The sequence below is a fragment of the Salmo salar genome, chromosome 13 (genome assembly GCF_965601325.2).
Source record: "Salmo salar chromosome 13, fSalSal1, whole genome shotgun sequence".
Lineage (NCBI taxonomy): Eukaryota > Metazoa > Chordata > Actinopteri > Salmoniformes > Salmonidae > Salmo > Salmo salar.
The window spans coordinates 69,507,079-69,529,558 of NC_138303.1; the positions used below are offsets into that span (position 1 = coordinate 69,507,079).

A 22,480-nucleotide genomic window follows, 5' to 3' on the forward strand; every position below is an offset into this window, starting at 1 on the left:
CTTGTTATTCAAAAAACAAGCCTGAAACCTTGAATAACGACTTGACACCTAGTGGAAGCCATAGGAATTGCAATCTGGGAGACGGATTTACATAGGAACAATGGAGCCTGGGACCCCCAAAAAAATTAAGAATTCTGGTTGGTTTTCTGTTTTTCGCCTGCCATATCAATTCTGTTAGTCTCAGACATTATTTTAACAGTTTTAGGAACTGGGCTTGAGTAACAGGCAGTTTACTTTGGGTACGTCAGTCAGGCGGAAATTCAGGAAACTAGACCCTATCCCTGACAAGTTAATGCTTTTTGACCAGTCCCCAAATTAATGTAATTGGTTCAGTGTTTTGATATTTTAACCTGCGTGTCGTGATCGCGTTTGGTGTGGGGGGACAAAATACATTTATGCACGATGGCGCACGCGTGCAGCCGGTTTGGGTTCGTGCTGAAGAGGAATGGCAGAGCATTATCTAAATATTCTAGTGCACTTCCTACATCTGCGCTGGTATGAAAAGTTTTGTGTAGGTGAAAGCAATATGGTGTATGACCACCAGGCTTTGGCTTTCACCTCTCCTCCTGTTCAACACTGCAGGTGACGGAATGGGCAGGAGTCATCTTTGAGATGTTCCTTTTACTTTACTTGCTGCTGTAGAGCAGTGGTTCCCAAACTGTGGGGCGCAAGGTTTTTTTGGAGCTCAACCCGGCTTTCAAGTTGTAATAGTAGAATTCACAAGGTGCTATTTCGAAGTTGGGTAGTGCATCAGTGTTCCTCTTCTCATGCCAGTCATAGCATACCTTAGAGCTATTTGTAACTTGTTAGAAATGTCCAGCTGAACTAGCCCATGTCAGTTGTTTTTAGCAATGTTTTTTTGCCTATAGATTTTGTTGGAATGTTTGAGTCACAGAAATATCACATAAATAAACATTAGGCATGATGATGTGTAGAACTGCAGGGAATAAGCTTTGAACTTGCAAAATGTTCTCTCCCCCAACAAGAGGGGTGTGAACAATGTGTCACGTTCAGGACTTCTGCCCATAGAAAGACATAAAGACATGGTGTGCGGTGGGAGGGGTGTGTGATGTCCCCAATTCTGGAAGGGGGGCCTGAGTGAAAACACTCTAGAGCAGGGTTTGCCCAAAATCAGTCTTGGGGCCCCCCTGGGTGCACTGATTCAAATAAAGCTTGATGATGAGTTGGTTATTTTAATCAGCTGTGTAGTGCTAGGGCAAAAACCAAAATGTGCTACCGGAGGATGTGCTCATTCTATTTCCTTTCTGAAACAGAACTTTTTTACTATTTGCTGATATGCATTGTATAGAGAAATCGATGTTCTTGCGCATTTGTTTTTTTAAGCACCTGCCAAATTGATATTTGATCCCCAAAAAAGACTTCTAAAACAAATGACAACATTTGTAGCTAATGGATTTGTACAAGATGAAAAAAACGAGTCAGAGAATGCATCTTTGAGGTCTCAAAATAATCAACAAATTATTTTCTTCAGCACACTTACCATGTCACCAGGAAGGCTGCTGTTAGCGTTTGAATATCTGTTTTTGTTCTGCTTTGTGTGTACAGGTCACCATGAGGAGGAAGCTGACTTTATGGGCTCACTTCTGCCTTGTCTTGGCACTGCTGCCTTCACAAACAGGTACTAACACTACACATGGTTATTCCATCCAAGACACCTGCCTGCATCAAGCACCGGCAGATTCGCTTAACACCAAATTCAAATTTCAATGTACATCTGAATGCCTCCATTTTGAGTGGGAGAAGAAAATGGACACGTGCAGAGGTTATAATTAATCTGTCACATTACAATATGATGCATGGTCTGTATTTGTACCTATTTACACATGAATTTACTGATGCACGGATGAACATTGATTAAGTTCAATGTCAACTGATGCAAAAGACTGATATTAATCACTCACATTGCCACCATACCACTGAAGCCAGTGAGAAATTATTGAAGCTAATCACCTTTAGTATTGTCTCACTTAGTCTGTAATCATCACTTTGTTATTACAAAAGTACAGGTAATGGAATAATCATACCCATTATTTTGTCCATACAGCCTCTGTTGCAGTCATGTCAGTTGACCTGGGCAGTGAGTGGATGAAAGTAGCGATAGTAAAACCTGGCGTGCCAATGGAGATTGCTCTAAACAAGTGAGTATTGCCATTTTCAGTGTCTCTAGCTATGTCATCGCAATGGGTTTAGGACTTTGTGCTTTTAGACAGAAATCCCTATTCCATTTCATGTTTGATAAGTATTCATAATTATCATACTCATCACTAATGTGTGAGTACGCTAGCTGTTCTTTAGTGTTTACAATGCATGTTAACATGCCAATATCTAAATGGGCCTGTGCTGAATAGTGAATGAACATGGGCAGAACTAAGGGTCGGTTCATGATTAAGATTAAGAAAAAAGCATTCTCAAAGCTTTAACATGTTTCAATAGTCTGTCTTATCCTTTGTGTTGCACAGGGAGTCCAGGAGGAAAACGCCAGTAGCTGTGTGTTTAAAAGAAAATGAGCGACTTTTTGGAGACGGTGCATTGGGAGTGGTAAGGCACATTGTCATAACCTACCAGGTCACATGTTTTAAAATGTCTATCATAGTTAGTGCTCTGTACTCCCCCATGGGAATCAATGAAGTTCATGAATTAGTATCTACACTGTCATTGATTTGGTTTTCTTTCTCCCGCAGTCTGTGAAGAACCCCAAATTTGTCTATAGGCATCTTCAGAGCCTCCTTGGCAAGAAGCATGACAACCCACAGGTGGCAGTCTATCAGAAACGCTTCCCCGAGCACCATCTGGTGACAGATGAGAGTCGGGGCACAGTTCTCTTTAGCAACTCAGAGTAAGTCGTTTTTGATTTCCTCTCGTTGGGTCCCTTTTCCTTTGTTTAGCAGGAGGTGATTGAGCCAAGTGATTTGTTGAAGAGTACTAATAATACTGACTTCTATGGGCCATTAGCGATATGGGGCAAAATGCTGACCCATTAACTTGTTTGTCAGTGTACGACATTCCTTTTGCGTACTGCCCAAATAGCACATTGTCACAGGCTGTTTAAAATGTCATTGATCCAGTATGTCCTATGCTGTAGTTGTGGATAAGAGTGATTGGTTCTGGGGCCTCGTTTCTCTAAGGCACTGTGGCGCAGCAGTCTAAGGCACTGCATTGCAATGCTAGAGGCGTCACTACAGATCCAGGTTCGATCCCAGGCTGTGTCGCAGCCGGCCACAACTGGGAGACCCATGAGGCGGCGCACAATTGGCCCAGCTTCCAGGTTAGGGGAGGATTTGGCCGCCTGGGATGTCCTTGTCCCATCACGCTCTAGTGACTGCTGGGTGCATACATGCTTACTTCGGTCACCAGCTCTACGGCGCTTCCTCTGACACATTGGTGCGGCTGGCTTCCGGGTTAAGCGAGCAGTGTCAAGAAGCAGTGCGGCTTGGTTGGGTTATGTTTGGAAGGATGCATGGCTCTCAACCTTCGCCTCTCCCGAGTCTATGGGAGTTGCGTTGATGGGAGAAGACAAACTACCAATTGGATATCACGAAATTGGGGTGGAGAAAAGGGTTAAAAATATATGAAAGTGCTTGCCTGTAATGTCTACTCTGTTTTCCTTCAGAGAAATGCAGTACTCTCCAGAGGAGCTCCTGGGCATGGTTTTGAACTATTCACGTGGACTTGCTCAGGACTTTGCAGGTTTGTCTGTTCACTAGTAGTAGGGGGAAAGGTTCTCTATTTCAACATTGTTGTGCAATTATTTTGAAGCCTCCCTTACTGAATGCATTTTACTCTCGCTTACAGAGCAGCCCATCAAAGATGCCGTGATCACCGTCCCGGCCTTTTTCAATCAGGCAGAGCGCAGAGCAGTCCTGCAGGCCGCACAGATGGCAGGTGTTAAAGTCCTTCAGCTCATCAACGACAACACGGCGGTGGCGCTCAACTACGGTGTCTTCAGGAGAAAAGACATCAACAGCACAGCTCAGGTGCGCTAACTAGGCTGCTTTTACATGCGTTTTTTTATTTAACTAGGTTTAGTCTTTTTGATATGAGCTTCATAAGTTGTTTTGTGGGTCAGAAGTTGCTTTGTGTAACCCTAGTCTTAAATTCCTGTTCTCTCGCTACAGAACATAATGTTCTATGACATGGGTTCAGGCAGCACAACGGCAACCATCGTCACATACCAGACGGTCAAAACCAAAGAGTCGGGTTCCCAGCCACAGCTCCAGATACGAGGAGTGGGGTGAGACAAAAGGACCTGTATACCCACTTTTACTCACACACACACTCTGCAACACAGGATGTTGGGGAAAGCACACGCCTAGCACTCTGCTCTAATCATTAGTTTTGTTTTCATTCCATATACAGTGAGCTCCAAATGTATTGGGACATTGATAAAAAAAAGTTTTGGCTCTCTACTCAAGCACTTTAGAACGATAAAATGAGGATAAGGTGCGGACTGTCCACTTTAATTTAAGGCTTTTCATCCATATCGGGTGAACTGTTTAGAAATTACAACACTTTTTGTATGTAGTCCCCCCCTTTTTAGGGAACCAAAGGAATTGGGACTAATTCTGTTGTGTAGTTAAGTATTTGGTCTCGTATTCATGGTACGCAATTACCACATCAAGTTTGACTAGACACATTTGTTTGCCTTTACTGTTTGTTTAGGTTGTTTCAGATTATTTTGTGACCAATCGAAATGAATTGTAAATGTGTAATTTTATTGTAACTAAGAATGTTTCCAAACACTTCGACATTCATGTGGATGCTACCATGATTACAGATAATCCTGAATGTGTCGTGAATGTTATTACAAAAATATTATATCCCCCCCCCCCCCCCCAAAAAATGCTAACCTACCCTGTTATTGTAATGGTGAGGTTTGCATGTCTTCAGTGTTTATTTGTGCTCCTAACCCTAACTTTTTAATATACCTTAAGTGAATTTGGCCCAATACCTAAATGGTTCATCCGATATGGCTGAAAATACCCTCAAATTAAAGTTTACACAGAACCCAAACCGAATGCGCGCGTGCGCTATTGTGCATACATTTATTTTGTCCCCCTATACCAAATGTTATCACGACACACAGGTTAAAATATAAAAACAAACTCTGAATCAATGACATTAATTTGGGGACAGGTCGAAAAGCATTAAACATGTATGGCAATTTAGCTTGCACTTGCTAGCTAATTTGTCCTATTTAGCTAGCTTGCTGTTGCTAGCTAATTTGTCCTGGGATATAAACATTAAGTTGTTATTTTACCTGAAATGCACAAGGTCCTCTACTCTGACAGTTAATCCACACAACAGCCAACCGCATCGTTTCTAGTCATCTCTCCCCCCAGGCTTTTTCATCTTTGAACTTATATGGTGATTGGCATCTACACTTTTACCACGACAACCGGAAAAACATTGTCTTTTAATCACCCACGTGGGTATAACCAATGAGATGGCACGTGGGTACCTGCTTATATGAACCAATGAGGAGATGGGAGAGGCAGGACTTGCAGCGTGATCTGCCTCAGAAATAGGAGTTCTATTTTAGCCCTTGGCATCACAGAACATGGATTTCTACATTTATTTTGCGACGTGTCTGGTCAGCATGAGTCTGCACTTTAACCGCATAGTCATTGTATCTTTTCAAATCCAATGTACTGGCGTACAGAGCCAAAGCAACGTGCCACTGTCCCAATACTTTCAGAGCTCACTGTAGGTATTTGTATTTTCAATGTCTTATTGTGGAGCAATGACAAGCACATTTCTCCAATGTTCCTAACCTAACAATGTTCTCTGTCTCCGGTCAGGTTTGACCGCTCTCTGGGGGGCTTTGAGATGGAGCTGCGGCTGCAGGACCACCTGGCCAAGCTGTTCAACGAGCAGAAGAAGACCAAGAAGGACGTGAGGGAGAACCACCGCGCCATGGCCAAGCTCCTCAAGGAGGCCCAGAGACTCAAGACTGTGCTGAGCGCTAACGCTGAATACGTGGCACAGGTGACGGGACCTTCGCTGACCCCAGTCGTACACCATTCTCCTTACCTTTGCGGCAGTTGAGAGTAGTTACCGGTTACTCCCATGTCACCCATAATGTTCTACTGTAGATGTGTAACCTCGTAAAATAATTACACAGGTGAAGCCATCGCATGGCTTCTTTATCCCTCCATTCCCTGTCACTTCCAGTCTTACACTGTTCTGCACATTTAGAGAAGTATGGTCTTTTTTTGGTAACGTTTCTTATGCTTTGATGTTCTGTCAGGTGTGTTGGAGCTGAAAGTAAGCACCCATTCAACTGGGGAAAAGTTTTGTTTAACTTTTACAGTTACCCATAGTGTTCTACTGTAGATGTGTATTACAGTACATCTAAACCAAATATACTCACTCTTTGTTCAGGTGGAAGGGCTGCTGGATGACATGGATTTCAAGGCTAAGGTGACCCGTGTGGAGTTTGAGACCCTGTGTGCTGACCTTTTTGAGAGAGTGCCTGGCCCTGTACAGGATGCCCTCAGCTCTGCAGAGATGTCCCTGGTGAGTCACTGCAGCTTGTGTGCATTCATTAGGCACCAAATGGACTTAAACAGGAAGGGACGCCCTAGATTTGTCCAATAAGTAGATTTTTAGATTTCCGTTGCAAACCGTTAAACATTTCCCATTGAGTGGCTTAATGAACATGACGCTTGTTTGTCAATTGATCTTTTAGTCAAGCAGTCACTAACTTTATTTTACATTTTGGGGAGAATTGGACTTTTTATGCACAAACGACAGAAAAAAGCATGAAAAGTCACAGGAAAACCAGCATTATCAACAAGATCATGCTGGAGCTTCCCAAGCCCCTGGATCTGTGGAATGGCTATGCTCCTTAGGATGTTCAGAGAATACTGTTTCCTGTCAGTTGCATAGTAAAATCAAACTAAAGTAGAATAGTTGATGCCTGAGGTCTATGGGAACAAAATGTTGCACTTTGATGTAGGTTTGGTATTAAATATCCTTTGTGGTGCAATGTTCAGTGGAACAGTATCTTAAACCCATAAGAGTCTAAGCTGGGGGGGGGGGGGGGTTCTACTAACTATATCAAATTGTTTTAAGTTCATACCAAGGATCATTTGAATTTTAAGACTCATTAAAGTATAAACATTTTTTGGGGACAAAATAAAAAGTTTTGGCCTTGCTATCAGCCCATACAAATGCATTGAATAACCGATTCAATAAATGTAACAGATTTTTTTTGGGGGGGGGGGAGAACTAAAGGATTTTTGTTCTGAAGTGTCGTTGATCTGAGATGACAGATTGGGAAACAGATTTTTTTACCCCTTCATTTTGGCACTGAAGTCTCCATATACTTCCATTCATTTTTTTTCTTTTCAACTGGTACCAGGTGACCTTCAGGCGAGTCTTGAGGCCTGTGGGCGTCCTAGAGCAAAACAACCAACGTGTTTGAGTCTCACCTTTGCAAAGAGGGGTCATATTAGTGTGTAGCCCAAACTGTTTTGACGCTACAGACAGAACTTGGCAGATCGGCTGTACCGACATCAGATGAGTCCCAAAACGCTTGTGGGGGTCGAAGAGGAAAAACAAGCAACTTTCCATAGAGGGTCATAATATACCGAACAAAAATATAAACTCAACTATTTTAATTAGAGTTTAGTTCATATAAGGAAATCAGTCAATTGAATAAATGTATTGGGCCCTAATCTGTTGATTTCTCATTACTAGGAATACAGATATGCATATGTTGGTCAGACGCCCCCCCCCCCCCAAAAAAAAAGATTAGGTGCATGGATCAGAAAAAGTCAGTACCTGGTGTGACCACCTTTTGCCTCATGCAGTGCGACATCTCTTTCGCATAGAATTGATCAGGCTGTTGATTGTGGCCTGTAGAATGTCCCTCTCCAATTCAATGGTATGTGAAGTTGCTGGATATTGGCGGGAACTGGAGCATGCTGTCGATCCAGAGCGTCCCAAACATGCAGGCCATGGAAGGACCGGGGACATTTTCAGCGTCCCGGAATTGTGTACGGATCGTTGAGACATGGGGTTGTGTATTATCATGCTGAAAATGAGGCCATGGCGGTGGATTAAGGGCACAACAATGGGCCTCAGGATCTCATCACGGTATCTCTGTGCATGCAAATTGCCGTCGATTTAAAATGCAGTTGTTTATTGTCCATAGCTTATGCCTGCCCATACCATAACCCCACCGCCACCATGGGGCAAACCGCTCGCCCACACAATGCTGTACACATGGTCTGCAGCTGTTAGGCCAGTTGGACATACTGACAGATTCTCTAATTACAGACAAAAATACTCAGTTTCATCAGCTGTCCGTGTGGCTGGTCTCAAACGATCCCGCAGGTGAAGCCGGATGTGGAGGTCCTGAGCTGGCGTGGTTATACGTGGTCGGCAGTTGAGGCCGGTTGGACGTACTGCCAATTTCTCTAAAACGAAGGAGGCGGCTTATGTTAGAGAAATTAACATTCAATTCTCTGGCGACTGCTCCGTTGGACATTCCTGCAGTCAGCATGCAAATTGCATGCTCCCTCAATTTGAGATTGTGTTTTGTGACACAAACAGGGATATACACATTTTAGCACTTTTGAGAGAAATTAGCTTTGTGTGTGGCACCTTTTAGGGATCTTTTTTTGAAATGTGACCAACGCTTTACATGTTGCGTTTTATATTTTTGTTCGGTAGTTTGTTGGCCAACCCGTTTGGACGCTACAGACTTTTGTCAGACTGATTTGCGGGATGTCGCATGGCCTGACGAACACTGCCAATGTAGAAGTGCGACAGGCGGATGTGGTTGATTGAGACACATCCAATGCAAAAAATATATTTCTAGCTTAAACTGACAAGATTGTTATGGGATTGTTGTATTCTGCTAATTAGATTGCCACGAGGGCGTGGACATTGAACTTACGGGGTTAAACTCTTGACATGTTTCAGCATGTCAAGCCTTCAGAGATTTCTACAAAGATTGAACTAACACGTCTGTTTATTTGCAAATACTGTAAGTATATCTTCCAACATTGTCTTCCAACAGGATGAGATCGAGCAGGTGATCCTTGTGGGTGGCTCCACCCGAGTGCCTAAGGTGCAAGAAGTGCTGCTCAAAGCCGTTGGGAAGTATGTCAACAGTTTCACTTGACACTGTCAATACCTGGGGCTCTACACTACATGAGGGACATAGAATGCTCCCTATTGTCCAGGGTTTTGGCTGTAAGATGTCATATTCAAAACAAACCTCCCTAGACAATGGAACACAAAAGAATGGAGTAAGAGCTTCACCTGAAAGTGTCACAGGTAGTATCTACTAGAGTGATGGTATGTAACTCACATGTTGGAAATTCTCCATCTGGGATGAAAAGGCATAAAGGGATAGTTGGACCCAAAATCAGAACTTTGCCAGGTGTTTTGGGACCTGAAAAATAGAAATTAGACTAAGGTGTACACCATTTGTTGTGAAGATCAGCTAGATATGCCTTAATTGTAAATTAATATGAAAATGTTTTTTCATATCTATTTAGAGTTGAGGCCAATGTTCCCTTAAATTTGGGCACTAAGCAAATTGCAGGTCTGCTGAGCGTGAACTTGAATGTTGTGAAAAGTCTGTGCAACTTCCGGCTGTGCCTGCTTTAAGTTTTAAGTTGCCAAGTAGGCTACTAGGGCTATTTGATCATAATGTATTAGGCCTACAGTGCCTTGCAAAAGTATTCATCCCTCTTGGCGTATATCCTATTTTTGTTGCATTACAACCTGTAATTGAAATTGATTTTTATTTGGATTTCATGTAATGGACATGCACAAAATAGTCCAAATTGGTGAGAGAAAAAAAAATACTTAAAGAAATGCTACAAAATGAAAAGTTGTGTGCATATGTATTCACCCCCTTTGCTATGAATCCCCTAAATAAGATCAGGTGAAACCAATTACCTTCAGAAGTCACATTAGTTAGATTGCACACAGGTGGACTTAAGTGTCACATGATCTGAATATGTGTATACGCATATGCGTGCACCTGTTTTGAAAAGCCCCAGAGTCTGGGGCGGCACCATGAAGACCAAGGAGCTCTCCAAACAGGTCAGGGACAAAGTTGTGAAGTACAGATCAGGGTTGGGTTATAAAAAAATACCTGAACCTTTGAATGTCCCACAGAGCACCATTAAATGGAAAGAATATGGCACCACAACAAACCTGCCAAGAGGGGGCCACCCACCAAAACTCAGACCAAGCAAGGAGGGCATTAATCAGAGGCAACGAAGAGACCAAAGATAACCCGGAAGGAGCTCAAGTTCCACAGCGGAGATTAGAGTATCTGTCCAAAGGACCACTTTAAGCCGTACACTCCACAGAGCTGCGCTTTATGGGAGAGGGGCTAGAAAAAGCCATTGCTTATAGAAAAAAATTTGCAAACACATTTGGTGTTTGCCAAAAGGCATGTGGGAGACTCCCCAAACATATGGAAGAAGTGGCATCTGGTCAGATGAGACTAAAATTGAGCTTTTTTTGTCCAAAGAAACTGAACACATCCCCCAAGAACACCATCCCCAACGCGAGGGAGGGTGGAGGCAGCATCATGCTGTGGGGATGTTTTTCATTGGCAGGGACTGGGAAACTGTTCAGAATTGAAGGAATGATGGATGTCCCCAAATACAGGGAAGTTCTTGAGGGAAACCGGTTTCCGTCTCCCAGAGATTTGAGACTGGGACGGAGGTTCACCTTCCAGCAGGACAATGACCCGAAGCATACTGCTAAAGCAACACTCGAGCGGTTTAAGGGGAAACATTTAAATGTCTTGGAATGGCCTCGTCCAAGCCCAGACCTCAATCCAATTTGAGAATCTGTGGTATGACTTAAAGATTGCTGTACACCAGCGGACCCTATCCAACTTGAAGGAGCTGTAGCAGTTTTGCCTTGAATGGGCAAAAATCCCCGTGGCTAGATGTGCCAAGCTTATGGACATACCCCAAGAGACTTGCAGCTGTAATTGCTGCAAAAGGTGGCTCTACAAAGTATTGACTTAGTGAATAGTTTTGCATGCTCAAGTTCTGATTCTCTTTTCTATTTCTTGTCTGTTTCACAAGAAAAAATATTTTGCATCTTCAAAGTGGTAATAGGCATGTGTAAATCAAATGATACAAACTCCCAAAAAATCTATTTTAATTCCAGGTTGTAAGGCAACAAAATAGGAAAAATGCCAAGGGGGGTGAATACTTTCGCAAGCCACTGTACCAGAGTGGCCTGCCATAAAACAATGGAGAAAATGCATCCCATAACACGAACATGGAAATGGCAGTTCTATCATTCAGCCTACAGTTGCAGCCAATGTGTGGTGTTCAATGTAGGCCTACATTCCATGAGAATATTGAAAGAAACATGCAGGGCTTGACATTGACCTGTTATCTAGTTGTCCTTCAGACAAGGTGACTGAAAATGTGGTGGTTGATGCAAGAAACCACTTTACATTCTTCCCGTACCATTTATTATAAAGAATCAGACAAATGATGCTACCATCTGCCTATTGGCTACTTAGCTTATTCAAGCCTGACACAAAATACAACAGACACTTTTTTAAGACTTGCTTTTCAACGATGTCTAGAAATGTACATGTTTTGTGCTCTTGTATGAAGTAATGACACCCCTATTTCTGACTAGAAATTGGCTTTAACTGGGCTAATAATTCACTAACTAGCGAAGGATATTAATAAAATGTGTGCACGTGCAGCTCTTGCTTGGATCTCAAAACAAGCACATCTACTCATGTAAACAGTCCACTTCAAAAAATGTCACAGATCTGTATATGGCAATGGTCTATTTGCATATAGGCCTACTGCAGCTCTGATTGGTTATGCTGCACCGGTCTGTGTAGAGTACGGGCGCAATAGCATCCTACTCCAACGCGGTCTGCCTACAGCAATCTCTTGCATAGTTTGTTTTGTTACATTATGTTGCATTGAAAGTGGCTATTGCTTTGATCACAATTGCCGCAGTAAAGGGAAACGATGGTGTTAACAAACTGGTTAAACTCTAGAAAGTTGATTGAAGTTCTCGTGTGCCTCTCCATTCTGCGGTAGTCCCGGGGAGCTGCACGGCAATCTTGGGCTATGCCGCAGCTTCGAAGGAACATTGGTTGAGGCATGTAGTTTGATATACAAACCATTTGCCTGCTTTTGAGGTCTGAAAAAGTATCTGGCCAACCTTGTTTTTAGAGTGACATTTCATTTTGACCTGACTCTGTGTGTAGAGAGGAGCTAGGGAAGAACCTCAACGCAGATGAGGCTGCAGCCATGGGGGCTGTGTACAAGGCCGCTGCCCTCAGCAAGGCCTTCAAAGTCCAACCCTTCCTGGTTATAGAGGCAACTGTTTTCCCCATCCAGGTAACACAGCCCATTCTTTAACATTGAAACCCACCCCTTAAAAAAATAAAATTGAATTGCCTCAATCCAAAATGAATGTAAAAGCTAAGTACCACAACTGCATGGCATATGGTGCTCATCTTTTACATTGATGTTGGATTGTAGCATATAGCTGTATTTGTTTCTCTCACTCTCCAGGTGGAGTTCACAAGGGAGATGGAGGAGGATGGCTCCAGGAGCCTGAAGCACAAAAGGCGTATTCTGTTCCAGAGGATGACCTCCTACCCCATGCGCAAGGTCATCACCTTCAACTGCTACACTGACGACTTTGCCTTCCACATCAACTACGGAGATCTCAGTTTCCTGGGCCAGGAAGACCTCAGGTGAACACCACCCAAAATAAGGTTGGGTTTAATTGGTAGGAATTTAGGTCCAGTTTCCTGAACATAGATTAAGCCTAGGCATGGACTAAAGCATGCTGAATGGATTTTATTTTCTTAGGATCTATTTTAGTCTTCATTTGGACTAATCTTCCACAAGTCCTTAAACATTAAAATACAATTTATAATAAGATCACATTTTCACATACAACACACTGACATAACGCTGACATATTGACCAGATAAACACATTGAAATTAGTTTGATTCCATCATCTACCATTGTCCTGCACAGCCTTCCAATTTAAATGGTTGTAAAGTATTGTTTGAATTTATATTGGAAGGTTTCTGGTTTGCGCAGAAGTTATTCCATTTCTTTATTGCTCTAAATCATGTTCTTTTGCCTATTTCTTTTCTGTGTGGATAAAACATAGATGGTGGACAATCTATTCCTAGTCTTTACTGAATGTCTGTCTCTTACCAACTGAATACTGTTGTGAATAGTTTGGCTGTTTTAAATGGTGTATATTGTGAAATAAAATAAGCACGTTTTTAATTCTTGATTGATGACACACCAAGCGCACTGAGCATGACTACAACACAAGAACCATATCTCCACCTTAAAACAATCCTTGTTGCTTTGTTCTGTGTGAGCTGCAGCCTCCTAATGTCACTTGCTGATACATGTCCTCAGACCACAGAACAGTAGTTCACCTGACTCCCAATTAATGCTTGGGTTGTTTGCTGAATAATCTTTCCCGGTAAATATGTAGCTATCCTTCTGATCATGCATGCAGTTTGAATGTTTTTTTTACATTCGTTTTTTGAAAAAACATAAGCAGTTGTCTTGCTGCACCTGTAGTAGTTTGGTTTCTGACACTTCCTCAATTTGTGGTTCCCCCCCAATACTTAATTGTATCCCATGCATGTTGGCCTTTTGCTGGCCGAACAGACCAACATAAACTTGGTTTTCTTGGTGTATTTATTTCCAGGATCTACTTGTAAAGCTTGCTGTACCTGTTGAACCGGTCGTCTTGCTGTATAAATTGTAGGATCATCTGCGAATATAGTAGCTTGAGTTTCAGATAAGGCATAAGGAAGGGTGTATGTGTAAAGAAGTGGTCCAATGGAGAATACATTACTTTTTGTTTTTGCTTAGGATTTGATTTAGTCTGTGTCCAGGAAATCGGCCCATAGATTTACCCCACTCTGTGAGCCAACACGGCTAAACGGCAAGGTCTGAAAATGTTTTATGTAGACCGCCTGGAAAATTAAGGATATGCTATAGCAGCGTTAGGCCATTTATATTAGGGCTATAGACACTAAGGGAACAAATAAAGCTGTTTTGAATTTAATTGTAATGGAAGTGACTTACCTGCAACCTACCTGTTGCATTAACTTGGAGGGGTCTGATTTTAATTGTAAATAAAAAAAATAATAAATCTCATTCCTTTCTTCCACCAGTGTCTTTGGCTCTCTCAACCTGACCACAGTGCAGCTGTCTGGGGTGGGCAGCAGCTTCCAGAAGCACACAGGTGCTGAGTCCAAGGGCATCAAGGCCCACTTCAACATGGACGAGAGTGGCATGCTCCTCCTGGACCGGGTGAGTACCATATAATTACTTATCGAATGTGAATTATATGAACTCTATGGTCAGTGCAATCCTCTAATGCTTATGGAGCTCCTCTCTGGAAGTACAACTAAACCTCAAATACAAAACACATCAGGCTTTTTACATTTTCAAGATGGTTGCAAAATACATCAATAATACTTTATTTTTACATTAAAGGTTTAACGCAATTGACTTTTAAATGTAAAACCTACATTCTCATCGTGTTTCCATCTGAGGTTTGTAATACCTAAATCTACCCACATAAACCCAATTGAAATTGGCTTGGTTTGAAGTTATTTTGAGTTGATTTAGACACTATTGAACTCTATTGTTTTGGGGTAATCGACGTTAACATTAGCCTGTGGTGTTATCTCTTTTTATTTGACCTATCGCTTGAACTAAGTTGTTTTCTTCAGGTGCAGTCTGTCTTTGAGACCATTGTGGAGGAGGAGGAGTCTACTTTGACAAGTGGGTTTTATGCTAACATTGTGATCATTGGACATCTGATCACCCCTTTAGTCAAAATCATAGTAGAGGTGGGCGACAGACAAAATTTGCCTGAATTGATGCGAGAACGATAAGTTTATAACATTAATGTGCATCAATTTTTAAATGATCTTTTAAAATATTGTTACTAGTTTGGTTGTATGAAAAAGAAACCGCACACTGCTCTTGATAGTATCACTGATCTTTAAGCTTACGTATCGGCTCTGACGAAGGCCGTGAGGCCGACACTTAAGCTTATTAAAGATCAGTGATACTATCAAGAGCAGTGTGCGGTTTCCTTTTTCCCTCATCTTGTTCAATTGTTGCCATGCAGCTGCAAAAAGTTTGCCTTTTGAATTACTAGTTTGGTTGTAGCCATCAATTGTCAAATTCAAAATCACCCATATTAGCATACTTATTTAATTTCAAGCTTCACATTTCTCTAGTATAGGCCATGAACTAATGAACTATATCAGCAAAATGCCTGCGATAAGGGATCTGTATGGTCATGTCGATAATTTTCAGGTTTTTGTCCCAGCTCTAAATCATAGTCGCTTCCATTTCTTAATGCGGTCTCTTTTGACTTGTCAGAACTGGGAAATACAATTTCCAGCCTGTTTGGAGGGGGATCCTCAGAACCCAACGCAAATGTGACGGAACCAGTTCAGGTAACCCTTGACTCAGTTACCATCCTAATGTAACAAGCACCAGAGTTGCTCCTTAACACTAGTTCATGGCTATCATACTCTCTCTGCCTCTCCCCTATTGTCTCTGAATCCAGGATGAGGAGGTTCATCCGGAGTCTGTGAAGGAGCAGGAGGAGGCTGCTCCCCAGGAAGAGAAGCAGGAGCCTGGGGAGAAACAGCAGGAGGAGAAGGTGGCCCCAACCCAGGAGACGACTGAGGGAGTAGACCGTAAGGCTGACCCACAGGTAAGAGCTTGGCTCAGTTGGATTCCACAAATGCCTGGGATGTAGCTGGGCCTAGCTCAGCTGTGCCTATTTCCACATTGTGGAATATTCAGATGGAAATATGGAGAACAAAAATGCCTCTGGCATGTTTAAGGAATCCGGACAGCTCTATTCATGACATATCTATCTGCAACATTCCACAATGTTTGCCTTCTAAATGTGGCCCTGGTTTGTTTAGCTCAGCCCTGGGGTGTATTCAGTCCTTTTGTGTTTAATGAACTTTCCAAAATGTTAATGTTGAATGGAATGTTTGGTAAGAGAATGTTGTCAATAAAGCAGATGAGTGGGGGGGTGTATACTAACCTCACATGAAGGATTTCTCATTCTCCGTTTGACTTGAACATTAAATAACTGTCATTACCGTAATGTAAATGAGGCTCTCTTGAATAAACCAAGTTTCCATTAACTATTAAATATTTTATTTTACTTAACAGGATGAAAAGGAAGGAGCCAAATCTGGAGAAGCGAAAACGACAGAGGAAGCAGCAAATACTGAGGCTGAGAAGAAAGCCAAGCCTCAGAAGAAAACCAAGATCTCTGAGGATGTCGCAGTGGAGCTCCAAGTGAAAGACATCCTTAACCCTAATTTTGAAGCCATCGCCACCTCAAACAAGAAGTGTGTCGCTCTTTCCTTCTGACATTTTAGATGGGCTCAAATGGCGGGGTAGTTGAAAATAGATTTTTCAAGCTATAATAATGCCGATATTGATGTAGTGTCGTGACTTGTCAAACACCTAGTGACTTCAGAGGTTTTGAATCTGTTGGTGTAATGGCTAAGTTATTTGACAGATGCATAGACCCAGGTTTGAGTCCCTGCTACCTCCAAATTCGTTGCAATAATGTTTTTGTTTTCTTCCTGTCAGGCTCCAAGACCTGACTGATAGAGACCTGGAGAAGCAGGAGAGGGAGAAGACACTGAACAGCCTCGAGGCATTCCTTTTTGAGACCCAGGTTAGAACAGTACCTTTACAGTACAACATCTGTATATTCTCTGTCTGGCACGCTGGCTCTCACACGTGTGAGTGTATATATAAAGCCTACCCTCGCCCCTCCTTTATTCTCTCCCCCCTCCATTAGGACAAGATGTACCAGGAGGAGTACCAGGCGGTGGTGTTGGAGGAAGAGAAGGAAGCCATCATGGCCAAGCTGAGTCAGGTGTCGGCCTGGATGGATGAGGATGGCTACTCTGCGTCCACCAAGGAGTTGCGGGAGAAGCTGCAGGATCTCAGGAAGCTGTGCAAGGCCATGTTCTTCCGCGTGGAAGAGCGCAGGAAGTGGCCTGGCCACCTGGCCGCCCTTGAGAGCATGCTCAACAGCTCCAGCTTCTTCCTCAGGTGGGTCAAAGCAGCTCTTAGAGATCTAGGATCGGCTTCCCCTTCACCATTCATAACCTGGAATGGAAAATGGAAAAACTGACCCAAGATCTGTTTTATTTACCCTTATTTTACCAGCTAAGTTTTTATTTAACTAGGCAAGTCAGTTAGGAACATTCTTATTTTACAATGACGGCCTACCCTGGCCAAACCCTCCCCTAACCCGGACGATGCTGGGCAAATTGTGCGCTGCTCTATGGGACTCACAGCCGGTTGTGATACAGCCCCGGATCGAACTAGGGTCTGTAGTGACACCTCTAGCACTGAGCTGCAGTGCCTTGCCTGAAAACAATCTCTTTTACAGCAACGACCTGGGGAAGAGTTAGAGATGAATTAACCAATTGGAAGCAGGGGATGATTAGGTGGCCAGATTGGGGAATTTGGGATCTTTCTTTAGACCAGAGGAAAGAGGGACCCCTACTGGCCCTCCAACACCATTTCGGCAGCATCTGGTTTCCCATCCAGCGACCGGTCAGGATCGACCCTGCTTAGCTTTAGTTTAACATTTTAGAGGTGAATCATGAGATGTACAATGCATCGGTATGACAATGGGTCTTCTGTGGTTTTTCCTTAAGGAGCGCCAAACTTGAACATGAGGATGACCGAATCTTCACTGACGTGGAGCTGAAGACGTTGGAAAAAGTAATCAACGAGACCACTGTATGTAATGTTTCAAAGTCATCTTTGTTTTACTCAGCTCATTTGTCAATTATATTATTTTGATTGACCATTATTGCTCAAATTTGAGATGACGTTGTTCAAAACAATCTATGGAAGTGTTTCACTTTGAGTGCCATCGTTTGTAATCTTTTATTTTTTAATTTTAACCGCCAATACCTCCCCCTCTTCCACAGATGTGGAAGAACAACACAGTAGCTGAGCAGGAGAAGAGTTCTCCCACGGAGCGGCCTGTGCTGTTGTCCAAAGAAATAGAGTCCAAGTGGGCTTTGCTGGACCGCGAGGTAAACTACTTGCTGAACAAGGCCAAGTTTGCCAAGCCCAAGCCAAAGGTCAATAACAGCACCACCTCAGAGAGCAGCAAGGCCAACAGCAGCAAAATGGAAGAGAAAGTCATACTTCCCAAGGAGGAGACCAAAGACGAAGGTGGGAAGCAGGGAAAACCAACACATTTCTGTTATGGAACATGTGCTTCATATATAGAGGTCGGGCACACCGTAGCAAAACATTTTGAAACTAATTTGAGTGTATGGACTGTAGGTAGTCCCTCCCTGTTTTAGTAAGTTTTCTCCTGTTTGGTATGTAATGAAGGGGGTTCCTCAGCAATGAATATCATTTGCAAAGGAAGTGCTTTTGCAGACTTGTTCACATGACGTGTGATATCTTATCAATGATCCCTTAGACAAATGTAATCATAGTCCACTTTTCTTTGGCGGCCTTTGTTTTCATTCAACAGAGGGCGCTGAGGTGCAGCAAGAGGAACCGCCCATCAAAGAGCCCACTAGACAGAACACAGACTCACCCAGCCAATCACAGCCTACAGATAAAACTGCAAGTACAGGTATGTCTGTCATAGGAAGTGTCTGCCATAGAATGTATGTAATATGGTTGTGTTCAGTAAGGCACACGTAGCAAAAGTTTATGGAGCATTTATTGGACAAATCCAGGTAGTTCCTCCCTGTTTGACCATTTTTCTTCTGTTTGGTACATAATGAAGGGGGTTCCTCAGCAATGTGTTTCATCTGTAATGAATGTCATTTGCAAAGGAAGTGTTTTTGCAGACTTCACATGATGTGTGACCTTGTCAATGATACCTTTAAAAACATTCTAATCACTGATCAGTCCCCTCTTTTCATTGGCGACATTTGTTTTCATTCAACAGAGGGCGCTGAGGTGCAGCAAGAGGAACCGCCCATCAAAGAGCCCACTAGACAGAACACAGACTCGTCCAGCCAATCACAGCCTACAGATAAAACTGCAAGTACAGGTACGTCTGTCATAGGAACAGTGTCTGCCATAGAAACTACCTTTTTGCGTGTGTGAATTGGCACCCAGTTGCCTTTACAATTTCTCGCTACATAAGTGGGCATCTGAAGGAAAAGAATTGGGCATACCATTCAAGCAAGAGCAACTGTCTGCAACTATGAAAAGGAAGGCATTTTAGTTGTCTTGTCCTATAGTCTTTATTTTGGTTTTATACCTGGTCATATTTGTAATACTGTGCTGCTACATTTGAGTGTAATATTGTATTCCTCCTTCCAATTTTCAGAACCAACAGAGAGAAACCAGTCAGAGAACCACATAGGGGATGAGTTATAACAGCTGGAACTAAAGAAATTTCATTATTTATTGACAATGTTTAATTGTTTCCTACATATTTTGGGGGTTTTGTTTTTCCAGCCTTTTATTTTGAAAACCGTAAAGTCATTGGATCAGCTCAGACTTCTTGAACTGTGTTATTCCCACTACCTACCTCTCGTTCTCACTTTCTGTTCACCTTCATCCCCCTCGGCGGCGAACATCTTTCCCCCTTACTGACATGAGCAAGGAGCGCTGACGAAGCCTGGAATAACCAGCGGAGGAACTGACATGACTTCAAGTTTGTATTCTACTATCCTACAGGTTTAGGCATACTTTCCCACATGCAACCATCTACTTGGACAACTGTATATTTGCCCTGCATAGAACAGAAGTGTTTCGTTTTGGTAGGACTAATGTTTCCTCCACTGGAACTCTGAATTGCATCGTTTGTCGCTTTCTGTGATCAGGAAGGGTTGTGAGTTGACCTCAAGGTGCAGTTTTGGGCCTGCCATGGGTTGTGTTCAGTAGGTGAAAAAATGGGATTGATTATCATTCTGTTCCATAATGTTTGGTTACTGTACCCTACTGAACACCACCCTGGTCTTTGTATGGCTGGAAGTATGAATTTGAGGGCTGCTCAACTGTTGCACTGACTGAAGAATAAGCAGATGGTAGCCATGTCTCAAGCTGCTTGAATCTCTACCAGAGGAGTGTGTGGTTCCTGTTCTTTGCATCACCTCAGATGGTTTGTGAGGAGGGGGGAATAAACAAAATAAAACTGGATTGGGAGATGCCGACGCTTTTCTTTCTAAACTGTTAATAGTAAAAAAAAAAAATTATATATATTTATTTTTTTTCTCAATCCATGTCTTTAAAATTAAGCTGTGTATTTGAAGACCTGCCTCATCTATCATATTCAAATGTACTGTTGAAACGCTGCTAGGGTTTATTCTGTATATCAAGTAATGATTTCTCTCCGTTTCATTGCATTTCAATTCCAGATTCGTCTGTGAATATGTAATTGACCGAAATTTGAAGAGCAGCAGGACAGATGAAGGAAAAATTGACAATTTCTATTTCACTTGTATAAAAGACGTACACCGATATCTGTAAAGACTGGGACATTTAGGAAAAGACAGCTGTATAACACGTAAATATGATTTGATGGACTGCATCAAAAAGGAGACCTTGAAACCCTAATACACATGTCATTTTGAATTGTGACATTTGGTTATATTATTGTGATTATACTAGATATTGTATAGCATCCATTGACACTTGTCCCTAAAACAAAGAGAACCCTTAATTCTAATAACAATACCAGACTTTAATTGCCTTAATGGAAATTAACTATTTAAACATGCAGTGCTCTATGTGCAGGTTACACATATTTTTATATGGATAAGCGTTTGTATTTCAGCCTGAAATTTGCCAGTCATCTTTTGGACTTTTAAAAACCTTCCTGTCTCCTCAAGGGCTAGTAGCCTAGACATGTTTAGACCAGCCAGCCATGCCCATGTCCCAAAACTGAAGGTGAAATCCTTGTCCATGTGCTATTTACTTGAATAAGCTGTGTGGATGAAAGCAATATAGTCAACTGGTATGCTAATTTATTGCCAGATTGTACTAATCCACCTAGTCCTTTAGGTCAGTGAGCATTAAAAACTAGGACTTAGGAAAGGAAACCACCTTAAGAGTATCCTCCAACTGTCAATTGTGTAGTGTTGTCTTCGACGTGGCTCTAATGGTCCTTGGCTCAACGATCCAGTATGACATAAAGGCTACTACCATAGCGATACAGAGTGCACCAACAACCTCTGCTGCTATGGCAACCCCCTGCACAGATTCATGTTTTCCCTGACTGCTCAGCAACTGCCAAGAAGACACAGGTTCAGAGAAAAGACTAAACTAAGATTTGTTTTTTGACACAACTTTAGTAATATATCCTTTGAAATTAAAATATAAAGTACTCAATCTTGGGAAAAGGTTGCAGTGTCTATATACAACATGCATTGCTTTCAGAAAGTATTCATAGCCCTTGACTTAATCCACATTTTGTGTTACAGCCTGAAATAAAAATTGATTACTTTTCTCAACCATCTACACTCTACCCCATAATGACAGTGAAAACATTTTTTTTTTGACATTTTTGCGAATGTATTGAAAATGAAATGCGGAACTCTCATTTACATATTCACACCCGTTTGCTATGACACTGCAAATTGAGCTCAGGTGCATCCAATTCCTTTGATCATCCTTCAGTCATCACTACAACTTGATTGGAGTCCACCTGGCCGTCTGACAAACTGAGCAATCGTGCAAGAAGGACCTTGGTCAGGGAGGTGACCAAGATACCCAATGACCACTCTGGCAGGACTAAAGCATTCCTTGGCTGAGATGGGAGAACCAGTCAGAAGGACAACAGTCTCTATAGCACTTCACCAATCTAGGCTTTATGGGAGAGTGGCCAGACGGAAGCCACTCCTGAGAAAATGTCACAAGACAGCACGTGAAAGACTGAGCATACGGCATAAGATTCTGTTGTCTGATTAGGCAAATTTAACTCCTTGGCCAGAATGCAAAGTGCTATGTCTGGAGAAAACCAGGCACAGCTCATCACCCATCTAACACATCCCCGAAGCATCATGCTTCGGGGATGTGTTTCAGCAGCAGGGACTGGGAGACTGGTAAGGTTAGAGGAAACAATGAATGGATGCAAACACAGGCAGATCCTTGATGAGAACCTGCTTCAGAGTGCAAACGACCTTGGGGCAAAGGTTTGCGTTCCAACCGGACAATGACCCTAAGCATACAGCCAAAGCAACGGTGGAATGGCTTCAGAACAAAAATATGAAAGTCCTTGACTTGAATCCCATTGAAAATCTGTGGAAAGACTTGAAGATTGCTGTCCACCACCGCTCCCTATCTAAATTTGCAGAGCTTGAGAAAATCTGCAAGGAAGAATGGGAGAAAATCCAGATGTGCAAAGCTGATACAGACATAACCAAGACGACTCAAAGCTATAATCGCCGCCAAAGG

General features: G+C 42.5%; 1 protein-coding gene across 3 annotated transcripts in view; it reads left to right on the plus strand.

Moving 5' to 3' along the window:
- LOC106567637 (hypoxia up-regulated protein 1) overlaps nt 1-20,224 on the plus strand; it is a 23,350-nt gene extending 3,126 nt beyond the window's left edge. For 2 of the 3 annotated variants that reach the window (XM_014137166.3, XM_045693491.2), the window contains exons 2-25: nt 1,567-1,639; nt 2,066-2,159; nt 2,481-2,559; nt 2,703-2,857; nt 3,632-3,708; nt 3,814-3,995; nt 4,137-4,252; nt 5,820-6,006; nt 6,403-6,537; nt 9,050-9,132; nt 12,251-12,383; nt 12,561-12,745; nt 14,206-14,344; nt 14,770-14,821; nt 15,431-15,507; nt 15,621-15,770; nt 16,244-16,425; nt 16,673-16,760; nt 16,887-17,143; nt 17,758-17,842; nt 18,037-18,286; nt 18,597-18,701; nt 19,023-19,127; nt 19,410-20,224. In XM_014137166.3, the coding sequence (XP_013992641.3) occupies nt 1,573-1,639; nt 2,066-2,159; nt 2,481-2,559; nt 2,703-2,857; nt 3,632-3,708; nt 3,814-3,995; nt 4,137-4,252; nt 5,820-6,006; nt 6,403-6,537; nt 9,050-9,132; nt 12,251-12,383; nt 12,561-12,745; nt 14,206-14,344; nt 14,770-14,821; nt 15,431-15,507; nt 15,621-15,770; nt 16,244-16,425; nt 16,673-16,760; nt 16,887-17,143; nt 17,758-17,842; nt 18,037-18,286; nt 18,597-18,701; nt 19,023-19,127; nt 19,410-19,459 (3,033 nt within the window). In that variant the 5' untranslated portion in view covers nt 1,567-1,572 and the 3' untranslated portion in view covers nt 19,460-20,224. The remainder of the gene's footprint in view (nt 1-1,566; nt 1,640-2,065; nt 2,160-2,480; nt 2,560-2,702; nt 2,858-3,631; nt 3,709-3,813; nt 3,996-4,136; nt 4,253-5,819; nt 6,007-6,402; nt 6,538-9,049; nt 9,133-12,250; nt 12,384-12,560; nt 12,746-14,205; nt 14,345-14,769; nt 14,822-15,430; nt 15,508-15,620; nt 15,771-16,243; nt 16,426-16,672; nt 16,761-16,886; nt 17,144-17,757; nt 17,843-18,036; nt 18,287-18,596; nt 18,702-19,022; nt 19,128-19,409) is intronic. The other variant, XM_045693492.2, reaches the window with a different exon arrangement.
- Nucleotides 20,225-22,480: the final 2,256 nt, after the last annotated feature.